Below are 15,481 nucleotides of genomic sequence, written 5' to 3'. Positions count from 1 at the left end.
AATATTATCCATACAGGGTCTTCACTCCCACCCGCAGCCCCATTATGTACCATTCCATTGGGTGAGAGAACTACAGAAGGGTTATTATGGAGTGTATAAGGAGAACCTGCTTTAAATATCGGGTGGGTCAGTAACCAGAAGAAGTAGATTTAAGATAGTTTTCAAAAGAAGCAGGGGAGAGGGGAATCATTTTGCACAGTGAGTTGTTATGTCCTGGAATGCACTGTCCCAATCACCTCAAAGACAAGATTCGAACGAGGCCAAACTAGCTCACAGGAGAGAGGCCACAGCCTGCCTCAGTGTACAACACTGCGGGGAGGGATAAGTGGAGGGAGGCTGGGTTCGAATTCATTGGAGAAAGGTCGGGCAGTGGGGGATGCCATGGGCAAGGACAGTCCAAGGATTCCTTGTAAGATCTGAGGGGACACTCCTACTGCTTCCAGCCAATGAGGAAACCAACATGCCTTCCATCCTGGACCTCTCCTGGCTCATGATCCCTTTCTGGCACCTCTGGCTCAGGGGGAGGAGGATGGAGAAGCCACTACTTCCCTGCACAAGGGTATATATGTATGATGTAGGGTGTAAGGGCTTAACATCAGAAGCATGCATGATGCTGATGTAATAAAGATATCAGATCTCAGGAGATGGGAAGAAGGAGAAGCTCTAACCTCAGGTACAGGTCCAAATGTATAAATATTGGTTGTAAATAAAGAGCAATGGCTTTAAGAAACTACAGACACGTGTAGTATACTTTGGGAGAATAGGTAATCCCCCAAATCCTCATCTGGACCCCAACCACACAATGAAACATTCCCCACCCAGGCCGTGGACTAAAATATCACATCCAACTCCAGTGATGCCACCAGCCTAAGCTGTGCATATTTATCAAGTGGATCCTCTCAGTTTGAGACAAGTGTACCACTTTTCAGCTCTGAAGAGTGTGATGAATATAAGAAATTGCCATATTTTATGGTTTGTGTTTTTGAGGTATTAGAACTGTGTTAAAGTGTTTACAGAAAGTATGTCTGCTAGAGCTGTGAGGTAATAGTGATTTTTGCAAGGGAAGTGTTTTGCTCATAGATATTAAAAGCCATTTTACCTGTTTACAGATAGCGAACAAATGTAATGTAATAATTTGAGCCTGGCTAAACAAATTGAGGCACATCTTGTAACAGGAGACAGAAGAATGCTGTGTGCTTTGAGTGCAGCTGCTGAAGCCAATGGAAGGGGCGAGGTCTGTCTGGACAAAATAGATGCTTACAGGGCTCTAAGTTGAGCAGAAAGCTTTCAGCTTGGTCCTAAAAAAAGGACTCCAAGGACTCTGCACCAAGATAAGCAAGTAAAACCTGGTTGTCAACTTTATACATCTGTGGACTTCCGGTGGTGGCTATGAAGGAGTAAGTTGCACATTTGTTGGCTCCCGACCGGGTCGGACTTTTGGACCTCTTCCCCCGATTTTCGACCAGACATGAATTGTAAAGCTGATGACAGAGGCAATTGTGTACTGAATTCCCACATCGGTACATGGAGAGAAGGACGAGAAGTGCTCGTAAAGGTAGAAACAGAAGACAGAGAAGGCTTGGACTGAAGCTGCAGCGGGAGACAGCACGGCGGAGGACCGGACCTCTCGTTTGTCGACCCAGCGGTCAACGGAGCAGCTGATGCAAGTAATTCAGGAAGGCTTTGCTAAGCAGAAACGGGACTGCTTGGACCCGATAAAAGAGTCAATTGAGCGGCTGGAGCTCAGATTGGACACCCAAGATTGGGCGATCCAGCAGGTAGAGAAGGCGCTGACTGAGCAAGAGGAACATCAAACTGCGGTGGAGTTGGAGGTGGGGATGCTGAGAGACCGGCAGAAGAGGCTCCTGGAGAAGCTGGAGGACCTAGAGAATAGGTCTCGCCGGCAGAACTTGAGAATAGTTGGGCTCCCGGAGGGGTCCGAAGGAGCGGACGCTGGGGCATACATAGCGGACATGTTTGAGAAGCTGCTTGGGGATGGGGCATTCTCCCGGCCCTTGTAGGTGGACAGGGCTCACAGAGCACTCGCGAGGAAGCCGCGAATGGGAGACCCCCCGAGGGCAATAGTGGTGAGATTCTACAGGTACTTGGATAAGGAGCGCATTCTACAGTGGGCCAAGCAGACTCGAAGCTGTAAGTTGGATAACAGTATCCTGCGGGTTTACCAAGACCTGAGTGTGGAGGTGGCCAGGAGAAGAGCAGACTTCAACCAGATTAGGTCGATCCTTTTTAAGAAATAGGTGAAGGTCGGACTGTTGTATCCGGCCTGTCTCTGGGTCACGCACGAGGAACAGCACTTTTATTTCGAGTCGCTTGAGGACGCAGTGGACTTCGCCAAAAGGAAAGGACTGGTGGTGGACTGAGAACTTTTGAACTTTGCTGCAACGTTCATGCTTTTTTTTTGCTGTTTCTCTGTTCTTTTTTTTTAAAAAGTTTCTCGTTTTTCGTTTTGTGGAAGCTATTTGTAATGCCTTTTGCATGGATTTGGGACCAGCGGTAAAGCTGAGTGAGTTAAGGTTTTCATTTGCACTGTTGGGGGATGGAGGTGTGCTTGTTTAGATCTTGGGGTTTTTCTGTCAGGCAATTGTGTCGGGATTGTTTGATGTTGGAGTATGTTTGTATGAGTGGGGGAGGGAACAATAGGTGCGAGACTATCCGGCTTCAGGGATGGGCAGGCTAGCTCACGGAAGCGCAGTGGGGGGGTGCATATGTTCGGTTTCGTAAAGGGGTTGGATTACAGAGTGGTGTTATTGGGGGGGGGGGTAAATGTTCTGCTGACGAGGGAGGGACTTGGGCTAAGGAACTGAGAGGAGGTTAGGGGCGGAAGCTGCCTAGGGGCGGGCCGAAGGAAGCACGGAGCATGGGCTGGAAGCGGGCACTATAAAGGGGATGGCTGATCAGTGAAGGCGGGGGGGAGGGGGAGGGGAATGAGCCCCCAACTAGGCTGATCACCTGGAATGTTCGAGGGTTAAATGGGCAGGTCCAGAGGGCACGTGTTCGCGCATCTTAGGGGACTGAAGGTGGACGTGGTAATGTTGCAGGAGACGCACCTCAGATGCACTGACCAGATTAGATTGAGGAAAGGCTGGGTCAGTCAGGTCTTTCACTCGGGACTGGATTCAAAGACTAGAGGGGTCGCGATCCTGATCAATAAGTGGGTGGTGTTTGAGGTGGGTAGAATAGTCTCGGATGTGGGAGGTCGGTACATTATGGCCATTGGGAAGCTAGAGGGGGTGCAGGTGGTATTAGTAAATGTGTATGCCCCAAATTGGGATGATGTGGAGTTTATAAAGAGGATGCTGGGGACGTTACCGGGCCTGGATTCGCACAGGTTGGTCATAGGAGGGGACTTCAACACAGTTATTGACCCTGGCTTGGACCGGTCAAGCTCGAAAACGGGCAGGGTGCCAGCAACTAAAAGGGTTCATGGAGCAGATGGGGGGGGGGGGGGGGGGGGGGGGGGGGGGTGGATCCATGGAGTTTTGGGCAGCCGAGGGTGAGGGAGTTCTCCTCCTACTCACACGTGTATTCCGGGATTGATTTCTTTATTTTGAGCAAGACCTTACTGGCAGGGGTGGTGGACACGGGGTACTCGGCGATCACAATCTCAGACCATGCTCCGCACTGGGTTGACCTGCAGGTTAGTAAAGACAGTAACCAGTGCCCGCAATGGAGGTTAGATGTGGAACTTTTGGCTGACAAAGGGGTGTGCGAGCGGCTGAGGAAATGTATTCAGAATTACCTGCAGGTTAGCGACACGGGGGAAATTTCAGCAGCGATGGTCTGGGAAGCGCTGAAGGTGGTGGTCAGAGGGGAGCTGATCTCGATACGGGCCCAAAGGGAGAAGGTGGACAGGGCAGAGACGGACCGACCAGTAAAGGAGATACTGCAGATCGATAGGAGGTATGCGGAGACCCAGAGGCAGGGCTTTTAAGGGAACGGCAGAGGCTACAGGCGGAGTTCGGTTTGTTAACCACAGGGAAGGTGGTGGAGCAGCTGAGAAAGGTGAGGGGGACGATCTATGAGTAGGAAGAGAAGGCCAGCAGGTTGTTTGCACAGCAGCTTAGAAAGAGGGAGGCAGCCAGGGAGATCGGGAAAGTAAATGACGGAGATGGGAACCTGGTTGGAGATTCAGCAGGGGTGAATAAGGCGTTTAGGGATTTCTACAGTCGGCTGTATAGGTCGGAACCCCTACAGGACTGGAGGGGATGAGTCACTTCCTGGAGGGGTTGAATTTCCCCAAAGGTGGACGGGGAGTGGGTAGAAGGGCTGGGGGCCCCAATAGGGTTAGAAGAGATAGTGGAGGGCTTGAAGGCCATGCAGGCGGGTAAAGCCCCGGGGCCGGATGGGTACCCAATAGAGTTTTACAAAACGTTCTCTGGGATATTGGGGCCGGTGTTGATGAGGATGTTCAATGAGGAAAGGGAAAGAGGGGTGCTGCCCCCGACGATGTCACAGGCCACAATTTCGCTGAATCTGAAGCAGGACAACAAACCGGAGCTGTGTGGATCCTACAGGCCGATATCCCTGTTGAATGTGGATGCCAAATTGCCGGCCAAAATTGTGTCCTCCAGGATTGAGGATTATGTTCCGGACGTTATTGGGGAGGACCAGACAGGGTTTATTAAGGGCAGGCAGTTGGTGGCCAATGTAAGAAGGTAGGGAGGTGGAAGTAGTGATCGCAATGGATGCAGAAAAGGCTTTTGATCAGGTAGAATGGGATTATCTGTGGGAGGTACTGGGACGGTTCGGATTTGGGCGGGGCTTTATTGACTGGGTCAAGTTGCTGCATCAGGTTCCTGTGGCAAACGTACGGACGAATAGGATAACATCGGGCTATTTTAGACTGCACCGGGGGACGAGACAGGGATGCCCCGTTGGCGATTGCTCTGTGAGCCTCAAGGGGCTGATGCAGGGGAGTGTGTGGAGCACAGAGTCTCGCTCTATGCAGACAACCTGCTTCTGTATGTATCGGACCCAATAGAGGGGATGGAAGAAATCATGAGGATTCTAGGGGAATTTGGCCGGTTTTCGGGGTATAAGCTAAATATGGGGAAAAGTGAGATGTTTGCGGTCCAGGGAGGGGACAGGAGAGGCGATTGGTGGACCTGCCATTTATATTAGTAGGGGGAGCTTTAGGTACCTAGGCATTCAAGTGGCGCGGGAATGGGACCGGCTGCATAAATTAAATCTTGCCCGACAAGTGGACCAAATGAAGGACGATTTTCGGAGATGGGACGCACTCCCGTTGTCATTAGCTGGGAGGGTGCAGACGGTGAAGGTGATGGTCCTCCCGAGATTCCTGTTCATGTTTCAATGTCTCCCCATCTTTATTCCGCGGTCCTTTTTTAAACGGGTCAACAAAGTGATCTCTGGCTTTGTTTGGGCGGGCAAGACCCCGCGAGTAAGGAAGGTAATGCTTGAGCTGAGTCGGGGAGAGGGCGGGCTGGCGCTGCCAAATTTTAGTAACTATTACTGGGCGGCGAATATAGCCATGAGCAGGAAGTGAGTGGTGGGGGAGTGGTCGGCATGGGAGCGTATGGAGGCAGCTTCATGCAAGGGCACCAGTCTGGGGGCATTGGTAACCGCGCCTCTGCCATTCCCGCCAGCAGGTACTCCACCAACCCCATGGTGGTGGTGGCCCTGAGAGTCTGTGGGCAATGGAGGAGACATGTGGGAGAAGAGGGAGCATCGGTCTGATCCCCAATCTGTAATAATCACCGGTTTACCTTGGGAAGTATGGATGGGGGGTTACGGACATGGCGGAGAGCAGGGATTGAGAGGATGGGGGATATGTTTATAGACGGGAGCTTTCCGAGTATGAGGGCACTGGAGGACAAGTTTGGGTTGGCGAGGGGAAACAAATTCAGGTACCTGCAGGTGCCGGACTTCCTACATAAACAGGTGTAAACCTTCCCGCTCCTACCGCTAAGGGGGATTCAAGACAGGGTAGTTTCCAGAGGGTGTGTAGGAGAAGGGAGTGTCTCCGACATTTACAAGGAACTTATGGGGTCAAAGGAGAAGCAGACCGAGGAGCTGAACCGCAAATGGGAGGAGGAGCTGGGAGGAGTGATAGAGGATGGTCTCTGGGCAGATGTGTTGACTAGAGTCAACGCATCCGCAACATGTGCCAGGCTCAGCCTGATACAATTTAAGGTTGTTCACCGGGCCCACATGACAGTGGCCCGGATGAGCAGATTCTTTGGAGTGGAAGACAGGTGTACAAAATGTGCGGGAGGACCGGCGAACCATGTCCACATGTTCTGGGCATGTCCGAAGCTTAGGGGATTTTGGCAGGGGTTTGCAGATGTCATGTCCACGGTGTTAAAAACAAGGGTGGCGCTGAGTCCAGAGGTGGTGATTTTCGGGGTATCGGAAGACCTGGTAATCCAGGAGGAGAAAGAGGCAGACGTTCTGGCCTTTGCGTCCCTGGTAGCCCGGAGACGGATACTATTAGCTTGGAGGGACTCAAAGCCCCCAAAGTCGGAGACCTGGCTATCGGACATGGCTAGCTTTCTCTGTTTGGAGAAAATCATGTTCGCCTTGAGAGGGTCAATGTTAGGGTTCACCCGGAGGTGGCAACCGTTCGTCGACTTCTTCGCGGAAAATTAATCGTCAGCAAAAGGGAGGGTTAGTTTAGCTTAGAATTGGGGGTTAATAAAGGTGGGGCCTGTAAGGGAGGGAGATGGCTTTTGCACAATGTTTATAGTTTCATGTACATTGTTTATTTTGTTGTTGCAATAATACCAAAAATACCTTAATAAAATGTTGATTAAAAAAAAACTTTAAACATCTATGGTATTTGAAATACATGGGTTGCTTAATTGGAATATAGAGGCAGGTTTCAGGAGCAAGTTAAGATGTTGTAACTGTTAGCTATAAAGCTATTGCTTTGTTGCTATTGTGCTTTAATTCTGTGTTCAAATTAAAGTTTGTTTTTAATGTAAAAGCTGTCCACCGATCAGTGTTATTACTCCTGTGGCGCAGTAACATTACTTCACAGTTCACCAAATGCTAATAATTAGGTTCCAATCTGGAATCTGAACCAAAATTGGAGTTCTCGTCCAGACTCATAACAAGAGAAACATTCAGTCAAGAGGCTCAGGGGAAGGCTGTTGATGGCTGGCCTCAGTTTAACAGCCCCCTCACAATGTTTCCACATGCCTGATGTGACACGGGGGAGGAAGTTATAATTATAGCTATGTTACCGGGTCGAAGAATACCCGGGGGAGGTGGCATGAATCCCACCCCGCCGCTGGGTGCCATATTCTTCGGTGCCGTTTTTCGTGTGGGTTCGGGGTTCATGCCACGCCACGGGGGGGGGGGGGGGGGGGGGGGGGGCATTGGTAGTGGCCCCACCGGCAATTCTCCGGGCCCCAATGGGCCCAGTGGCCCAGGGTGGGGAGATCCGACCCCGGCCTGGCCAGCGATCGGGGCCCACCGATATGCGGGCGGGCCTGTGCTGTGGGGGCTCTCCTTCCTTCCGCGCCAGCCCCTGTTGGGCTCTGCCATGGCCGGTGTGGAGAAGAGAACCCCCCGCGCATGTACCAAAACACACCAGCAGTTCCGCACATGCGCGAGATCACGCCAGCCCTTTGGTGCTTGCGTGAACTTGGTCAGTCCCTTCGGCGCTGGCTGGAGCGGCGCCAATTCATCCGGCGTCAACCTAGCCCCCGAGAAAGTGGAGGGAAGTGGAGAATTACCTTGGGGGCCCATAGACGCCGGAGCCGTTGATGCCAGTTTTCCCGCCGGCGTGGGACTTAGTCCCCGGAAAGGAGAATCCCGGTTATGGAGCCTGAGTGTCAGTGGAGAGAGGTAAGGTCAGTAAAGGCTTCTGTTCTTGATCATGGGTTAGCTCATGAGAACAGAATTAGAGTGAGAGTGAGTTGGAAGTGTTGTAAACTGTGAAGCGGACAGTGTAAAACCTCAAAAGGACATCAGGAGGAGTTAATTAGTAAGGGAATCAAGGATTATGGGGATAAGACGGGAAAGGGGAGTTGAGGATTATATCAGTTCAGTCTTTACCTCACTGAATGGTGGAGTAGACTCGATGGGCTGAGAGGCCTAATTCTGCTCCGACATCTCATGATCTTATGGACATAGGCAAGTTGGTGGAGTGGGCAGATAGGTGGCAGATGCAGCTCAATACAGAGAAGCATGAGAATATACATTTTGGTCGGAAGAACATCGACAGACAATATAAATTAAGGGGTAAAATTCTTAAGGGTGTGAAGGAGCAGAGAGACCTGAGTCTACCTGTCCATAGATCATTGAAGATGGCAGGACAGGTTGAGAGAGCAGTTAATAAAGCAAATAGTATTCTGGACTTTATTAAAATGGGAATAGAGTGCCAGAGCAAGGAGGTTATGCTGAACTTATACAAGGCACCCGTTAAGTCTCACCTAGAGTATATGAAAACATGGGAAATTTGGCACTAATTGAATATGTTTTTCTCTTTAGGGTCCCCCTGGATTCGCTGGTGGTCCTGGAACGTCAGGTTTACCTGTAAGTAGCCAATGAACAAAGTGTCCTTTTGCTTTTTGTGTGGAACCCTCAGGAATGGACAGAGAAATTCCCCAAATAAGGAGAGGGATTCACCCCCCTCCCCTCCACACGTTTTCCCATTGTTCACTGGTGAACCATGGTGGGTGGGGGGAGGGGGTGTCATCTCGGCAGGACCGGAAGATCCCGTTCACTGGACTGTCCGGAAAATCCTGACATGGAATATCTGTAAGGATGTTTGCGGTGTGAACTACTTGCCTGACAACACATGGAGCCTATGGCATTCCACACAATAGCAATAGTTTCATAATTCCAGGCATTCCCGTCATAAATATGGGGCAGGATTCTGATCTCCCTGGCATCTGCCCTGTTTGACTCTTGTATTCGGACTCAGGCTGAATGGGTCTTATCCTGGTGCACCTGTTAATTGTAGAAATTAAGATTATGTATCGACTAGTGGGAGGCACTCATCATACGCGTTAAAGAGATGCTGATTGACATTGGTGGTGAGTTGTAGAGTTAGTGGCAATACATTTATTGGTCAGAATTTAATACCCTTCTCCATGGCGGGTTTGGTGGTGGAGTGGGTGGAGGGTGGGTGGGACCTCGCCCTGATAAGTGTATGGCAGGAAACCTTGTAAACGGTATTTTGTAGCGTGGCCACTTCTTGCATTGTCAAGAGATTTCGGGCTTTGTCAGCAACAAGATGGTATTTATTAACAAACAGTAACTTGGTATCGGAGGTTTTGCAGCACTAAGCTACCTTGGAGAAGCAGGTCCAAGCTGCTAACATGCGCATTACATGACTGCTCAATGTATTCTGCCCAAGAGAGGACTCCACCCTCTGGGGTGATAATTCACTCTCCGTTCCCATTGGTCCTGCAAATCAGATAGCCCTTTTCATCTGTACTGATTAAAAGAGACAGTCACCACAATCACTACAAATGGCTTCCCAACCCTCCACCAACTGGGGCCCTCAAGCAGACTGGGTCTTCATCGAGCAGGAAGCTTGAAGAGAAAACCCTGTTGGAGTTACTTGCAGACTACCGGGCGGGCAGGGGAGGGTGAGGGCATGGAGGATGCTCATTCATAGGCACTCGCTACCTGATCAAGGGTGCTGGAGGAGGGGCGTACTGAGAATCAGCCGATGCCGCTGACCTCCTTCTCTGTGACATGCCCCCCCCCCCACCCCCCCCCCCCCCCCCCCCCCCCCCCACCCCCACCACCCCAAAATCTCTCTCCCGCCAATACTCACCTGTGTTTTATAGTTGGATGACGATTTGTCAGAGCTTTGACAAAGAGTCATCCAGCCTCGAAACGGCTCACTATTCTCTCCACAGATGCTGTCGGACCTGCTGAGATTGTCCAGTATTTTCTGTTTTTGTTTCTGATTCAAGCATCCTCAGTAATTTGCTTTTGTCATCCGCCTGGGCCCTGGGACCCTTAGTGACCCGGGGCCTCGAGTGTGCGCTAACCGACAGCAGCCAATTATTTGTTTGGTGCTGCTGAACATTGCACAGCTGCCAGCCTCTGATTAGCTGGCAGCTCTTAGTGGGCAGGATTTCTGCCTTGTGCTGTTTGATCCTGGGGGAGGACCTGCTGCTGCCCAGTTAAGTGCCTGATTGGCAATCAATGTGGTAGGCCTTCCAAGAACCTGGCAAAGTGGGGCTCTCATCAGCTCCCCAGCCAGTGAGCAAAACACCCATTGCTTACAATTAGAGGCGGGATTCTGTGATCCTGAGGCTAAGTTTTGATATAGAATAGTGCCTTGTGACCTTTGACATCTGTTGTGTTATTGACCCTGGGGTAACACAGACTGCAACTGGATGCAGTTGTACTGGAAAGCAGACACCAAACTTAGACGTTGGTTCAAGACGATTTATTGAACTTCTGTAACAGTGCACACAGCTGGCTGTGGGTTGACACTCTACTACTCTAAGTATGCTAACTATAACTAACTAGACCAGACTAGCTCTGAGCCACGTGCAGAAGGTGCTAACTATATATACACCCTGACTGTCACTACAGTTGCCACCAGTGGAAAGAGGCGGAGTGCTGATGCCTCATGTGTTTTATAGTAGGAAACCCCCCTTCTAGTGTTCTGTCTAGTGATTGGTTGTGTTCTGTCCTGTGTGTTGATTGGCTCACCTGGGTGTCTGTCACTGCCTGTCTTTACCTCATTATGTGCATGGGTGCATATCATGACATCCTCCCTTTTTAAAAAAAAATTTGTCGGCTGCTTAGAGCATATACGACATATATACAGGTACAACTATTTACAGCAAATGGCGAGTGAATGAATATGTACATGGCTGGCGTTGGATCTTTTTCAACTGCCTGAGAGGTGGAGGTGGGGACGACGGTGCCTTGACAGGCGGGATTGCTACCAGATTGGTGGCCTCGTGGAGCGAGGTGTCCGGAGGAGGCATAACGACAGCTGGAAAAGTGAGATTCGGTGGTGGGCAGTCAAGTTTGCATAGTGCCCTTCTGTTGTGCCTGACAATTGATCCATCAGCCATACGAACCACAAACGACCTGGGAGCAGCCTGTCGAACAACAACAGCTGGAGCCGACCAGCCTCCACAAGGCAACTTGATGCGAACAGCATCTTCCGGAGATAGCACAGGCAAATCAGTAGCATGAGCATCGTATGTCAGCTTTTGCCGGTTTCTGAGTTGCTGCACCTTTTGCAGCACTGGGAGGTGATCCAGGTCTGGTAAATGAATGGCCGGAACAGTCGTCCGCAGGTCTCGATTCATAAGTAGTTGTGCCGGAGACATACCGGTGGACAGAGGGGTTGCCCTGTACGCCAGGAGCGCAAGGTTAAAGTCAGAAGTCGAGACCGCAGCCTTGCAGAGCAGTTGCTTCACGATATGGACCCCTTTTTCGACCTTCCCGTTAGACTGCGGGTTGTATGGGCTTGAGGTAATGTGTTTAAATTGGTACGACCTGGCGAAATTGGACCACTCTTGGCTGTGGAAACAGGGACCGTTGTCGCTCATGACAGTGAGCGGAATACCATGCCTGGCAAATTTCTTCTTGCAGGCCTTGATGACTGTCCTTGATGTTAGGTCGGACAGTTTCACCACCTCCGGGTAACTTGTGAAGTATAGAATATAGAATATAGAACATTACAGCGCAGTACGGGCCCTTTGGCCCTCGATGTTGCGCCGACCTGTGAAACCATCTGAAGCCTATCTGACCTACACTATTCCATTTTCATCCATATGTCTATCCAGTGACCACTTAAATGCCCTTAAAGTTGGCGAGTCTACTACTGTTGCAGGCAGGGCGTTCCACACCCCTACTACTCTCTGAGTAAAGAAACTGCCTCTGACATCTGTCCTATATCTAACACCCCTCAATTTAAAGCTATGTCCCCTCGTGTTGGTCATCACCATCCGAGGAAAAAGACTCTCACTGTCCACCCTATCTAACCCTCTGACTATCTTATATGTCTCTATTAAGTCACCTCTCAGCCTTCTCCTCTCTAACGAAAACAACTTCAAGTCCCTGAGCCTTTCCTCGTAAGACCTTCCCTCCATACCAGGCAACATCCGAGTAAATCTCCTCTGAACCCTTTCCAAAGTTTCCACATCCTTCCTATAATGTGGTGACCAGAACTGCACGCAGTACTCCAGGTGCGGCCGCACCAGAGTTATATACAGCTGCAGCATGACCTTGTGGATCCAAAACTCAATCCACCTGCTGATAAAGGCTAGCACACCATATGCCTTCTTAACAGCCCTATTAACCTGGGTGGCAACTTTCAGGGATTTATGTACCTGGATGCCGAGATCTCTCTGTTCATCTACACTACCAAGAATCTTGCCATTAGCCCAGTACTCTGCATTCCTGTTACTCCTTCCAAAGTGAACCACCTCACACTTTTCCGCATTAAACTCCATCTGCCACCTCTCAGCCCAGCTCTGCAACTTATCTATGTCCCTCTGTATCCTATAACATCCTTCAGCACTATCCACAACTCCACCGACCTTCGTGTCATCTGCAAATTTACTAACCCATCCTTCTACACCCTCTTCCAGGTCATTTATAAAAATGACAAACAGCAGTGGCCCCAAAACAGATCCTTGCGGTACACCACTAGTAACTGAACTCCAGGATGAACATTTGCCATCAACCACCACCCTCTGTCTTCTTTCAGCTAGCCAATTACTGATCCAAACCGCTAAATCACCTTCAATCCCATACTTCCTTATTTTCTGCAATATCGATGATGAGCACATAGTCATGCCCATTGGCGTGAAAAAGGTCGATTCCCACTTTAGACCACGGAGAGGTCACAATCTAGTGTTGCTGGAGCATTTCTTTGGGCTGAGCAGGCTGGAAAAGCTGGCAGGTTGCACAATTGATGACCATGTTGAATATGTCCCGGTTGATTCCAGGTCAATAGACTGCCTGCCGGGCCCTGCGCCTGCATTTCTCAACACCAAGGTGTTCCTCGTGGATTTGTTTGAGCACTAAGCTCTTGAGGCTGCGAGGAATAACGATGTGATCTAGCTTGAGGAGAATCCCCTCGATGACTGTCAGGTTGTTCTTGACATTAAAAAACTGAGGGCATTACCCTTTCTGCCAACCATTTGCGAGGTGATGCAAGACCCGCTGCAGAAGGGGGCCCTTGGCAGTCTCTTCTCGAATGTTGACCACTTTTTCATCTGAGGCCGGGAGGTTGCTGGCACACAGTTGCACCTGTGCCTCAATTTGGCAGATGAAGTCTACCCGTTCACAGGGCGAGGTGATGGCGTGAGACAGGGCGTCCACAATGATTAGCTCTTTGCCCAGTGTGTAAACCAACTCAAAATTCTACCTGCAGAGTCGAAGTAGAATGCGCTGAAGCCTGGGCGTCATGTCATTCAAGTCCTTATGAATGATATGGACCAAGGGTCTGTGGTCAGTCTCTACTGTGAAGGTTGGTAGACCGTAGATGTAGTCATGGAACTTTACAATGCCTGTTAGGAGGCCCAGGCACTCTTTCTCTATCTGAGCGTACCTCTGTTCAGTGGGAGTCATGGCCCTGGACGCATAGGCCACTGGAGCCCAGGACGAGGAGTCATCCCTCTGGAGGAGCACCGTACCAATGCCATCCTGGCTGGCGTCCGTGGAGCCTTTTGTCTCCCACTCTTGGTCAAAAAACGCTAGTACCGGAGCAGTGGTGAGCTTTGCCTTTAACTCAAGCCACTCTGCTTGATGTGTGGGTAGCCACTGGAAGGCAGTGGACTTCTTCACCAGATGCCTGAGAACCGTGGTGTGTGATGCGAGGTTGGGAATGAACTTTCCCAAGAAGTTAACCATAGCCAGGAAGCGGAGTACCGCCTTCTTGTCTTCCGGGGTCTTCATTGTGTTGATGGCCTTGACTTTGTCCGAGTCCGGTTACACACCCTGCTGGAATATTTGATCGCCCAAAAACTTGATGGATGACACGCCAAAGGAGCCTTGTTCAACTTGAGGCCGTTGGCATGGATAAGTCGAAAGACTTGTTTGAGACGAGACATGTGTTTCTCGGGGGTCGTGTGCCATATGATTACATCATCTACATGGACACGCACACCCTCAATGCCCTCCATCATCTGCTCCATGATCCTGTGAAAGATTTCAGAGGCTGAAACATACCAAACATCATACGGTTATAACAGTAACTTCCGAAAGGTGTATTAAATGTGCAGAGCTTCCTGCTGGACTCGTCCAGTTGTATCTGCCAGAAACCACGCGATGCATCTCACTTTGTAAAGAATTTGGCGTGTGCCATCTCACTGGTTAGCTCCTCCCGCTTCGGAATTGGGTAGTGTTCCTGCATTTTGTTCCGGTTAAGATCTTTGGGATCTATACATATGCGCAACTCTCCAAAGGGCTTCTTCACACAGACCATTGAGCTGCCCAGTCAGTTGGTTCCGTCACTTTAGAGGTTATACCCTGGTCTTGGAGCTCCTGCAACTGCGCCTTTAAACGGTCCTTCAGAGGAGCCGGCACCCGGCGTGGTGCATGGATCACAGGCGTGGCATCAGGCCTGAGTAAGATTTGTAGCGGTACGGCAGCATGCCCATCCCACTGAGCACATCCGGGTATTGTGACAGGATTTCGTCAGTGTCAGCCTGAAGATTCACATTGGCAGAGGACATGGCATGTACGCGCTGGACGAGATTGAGTAGCTTGCATGCATGGGCACCAAGCAGGGAAGCCTTGTCGGGCTTGACGATTTCGAATCGCAGTGTGGCGTTGATGGTCTTGTTGGAGACTTGCAGATGACAAGACCCTAATGCAGTAATGGCATTGCCATTATAATCAAGAAGCTGGCAGGCCGGCGGAAGAATTTCTGGTCGCCTTTTGATGCGGTCAAGATCTGCTCGAGATGTGAGATTGGCTGAAGCACCAGTGTCCAGCTTGAACGGATGCTGCATTGGTTAACGTGTACGACAGCACGCCATTCGTCCACAGAATCCACATTGAGGATAGATAGGTGTGTTGCTGAATTTGAGGAGACCTTGTCAAACATAGTTATGCTGCCACACGATATGGGGACCTCTGGTCAACCTCTGGATCTGTGGAGCTACCAGGATTAGAATCCAGCAGCCCGTGCTGCACATATCTAACACGTTTGCGTTGGAAGTGGGATCTCCGGGCCACGACCGGTAGTGCAGACCTGCACAAAGCTGCATAATGTCCAGGCTTCCCACAGTTTAAACATCGCCTGCCTCTTGCAGGGCATTGCCGCTTTAAGTAGGCAGTGCCGCAGTTCGGGCACGCATGACGTTGATGTTGTTACGCACCGTGCGTCGTCGCACATGCGTAGTGCGGTCAGACGGCGTTTGCACCTGCACAGTGTGGTCTTCGGCCACTTCATTCTCCTGTTCGTGGTGCGCATGCGTGGGACCCCGGGAAAAGCGCACAAAATGGCCGCCTTCATCGATACTAAGGCGCCGCATCCAGGCGATGGCCTGTACAC

At 50.6% G+C, this 15,481-nt stretch overlaps 1 protein-coding gene across 5 annotated transcripts in view; it reads left to right on the top strand.

The window, feature by feature from the left end:
* Positions 1–15,481, top strand: part of col16a1 (collagen, type XVI, alpha 1) — a 476,156-nt gene that overhangs the window by 355,440 nt on the left and 105,235 nt on the right. For all 5 annotated transcript variants that reach the window (XM_038801937.1, XM_038801918.1, XM_038801946.1 and 2 more), the window contains one exon: positions 8,479–8,523. In XM_038801937.1, the coding sequence (XP_038657865.1) occupies positions 8,479–8,523 (45 nt within the window). The remainder of the gene's footprint in view (positions 1–8,478; positions 8,524–15,481) is intronic.

Source organism: Scyliorhinus canicula, chromosome 1, assembly GCF_902713615.1.
Source record: "Scyliorhinus canicula chromosome 1, sScyCan1.1, whole genome shotgun sequence".
Taxonomy (NCBI): domain Eukaryota; kingdom Metazoa; phylum Chordata; class Chondrichthyes; order Carcharhiniformes; family Scyliorhinidae; genus Scyliorhinus; species Scyliorhinus canicula.
The sequence above is the reverse complement of the archived record's forward strand: the minus strand, read 5'-3'. Positions and strand labels throughout refer to the sequence as shown.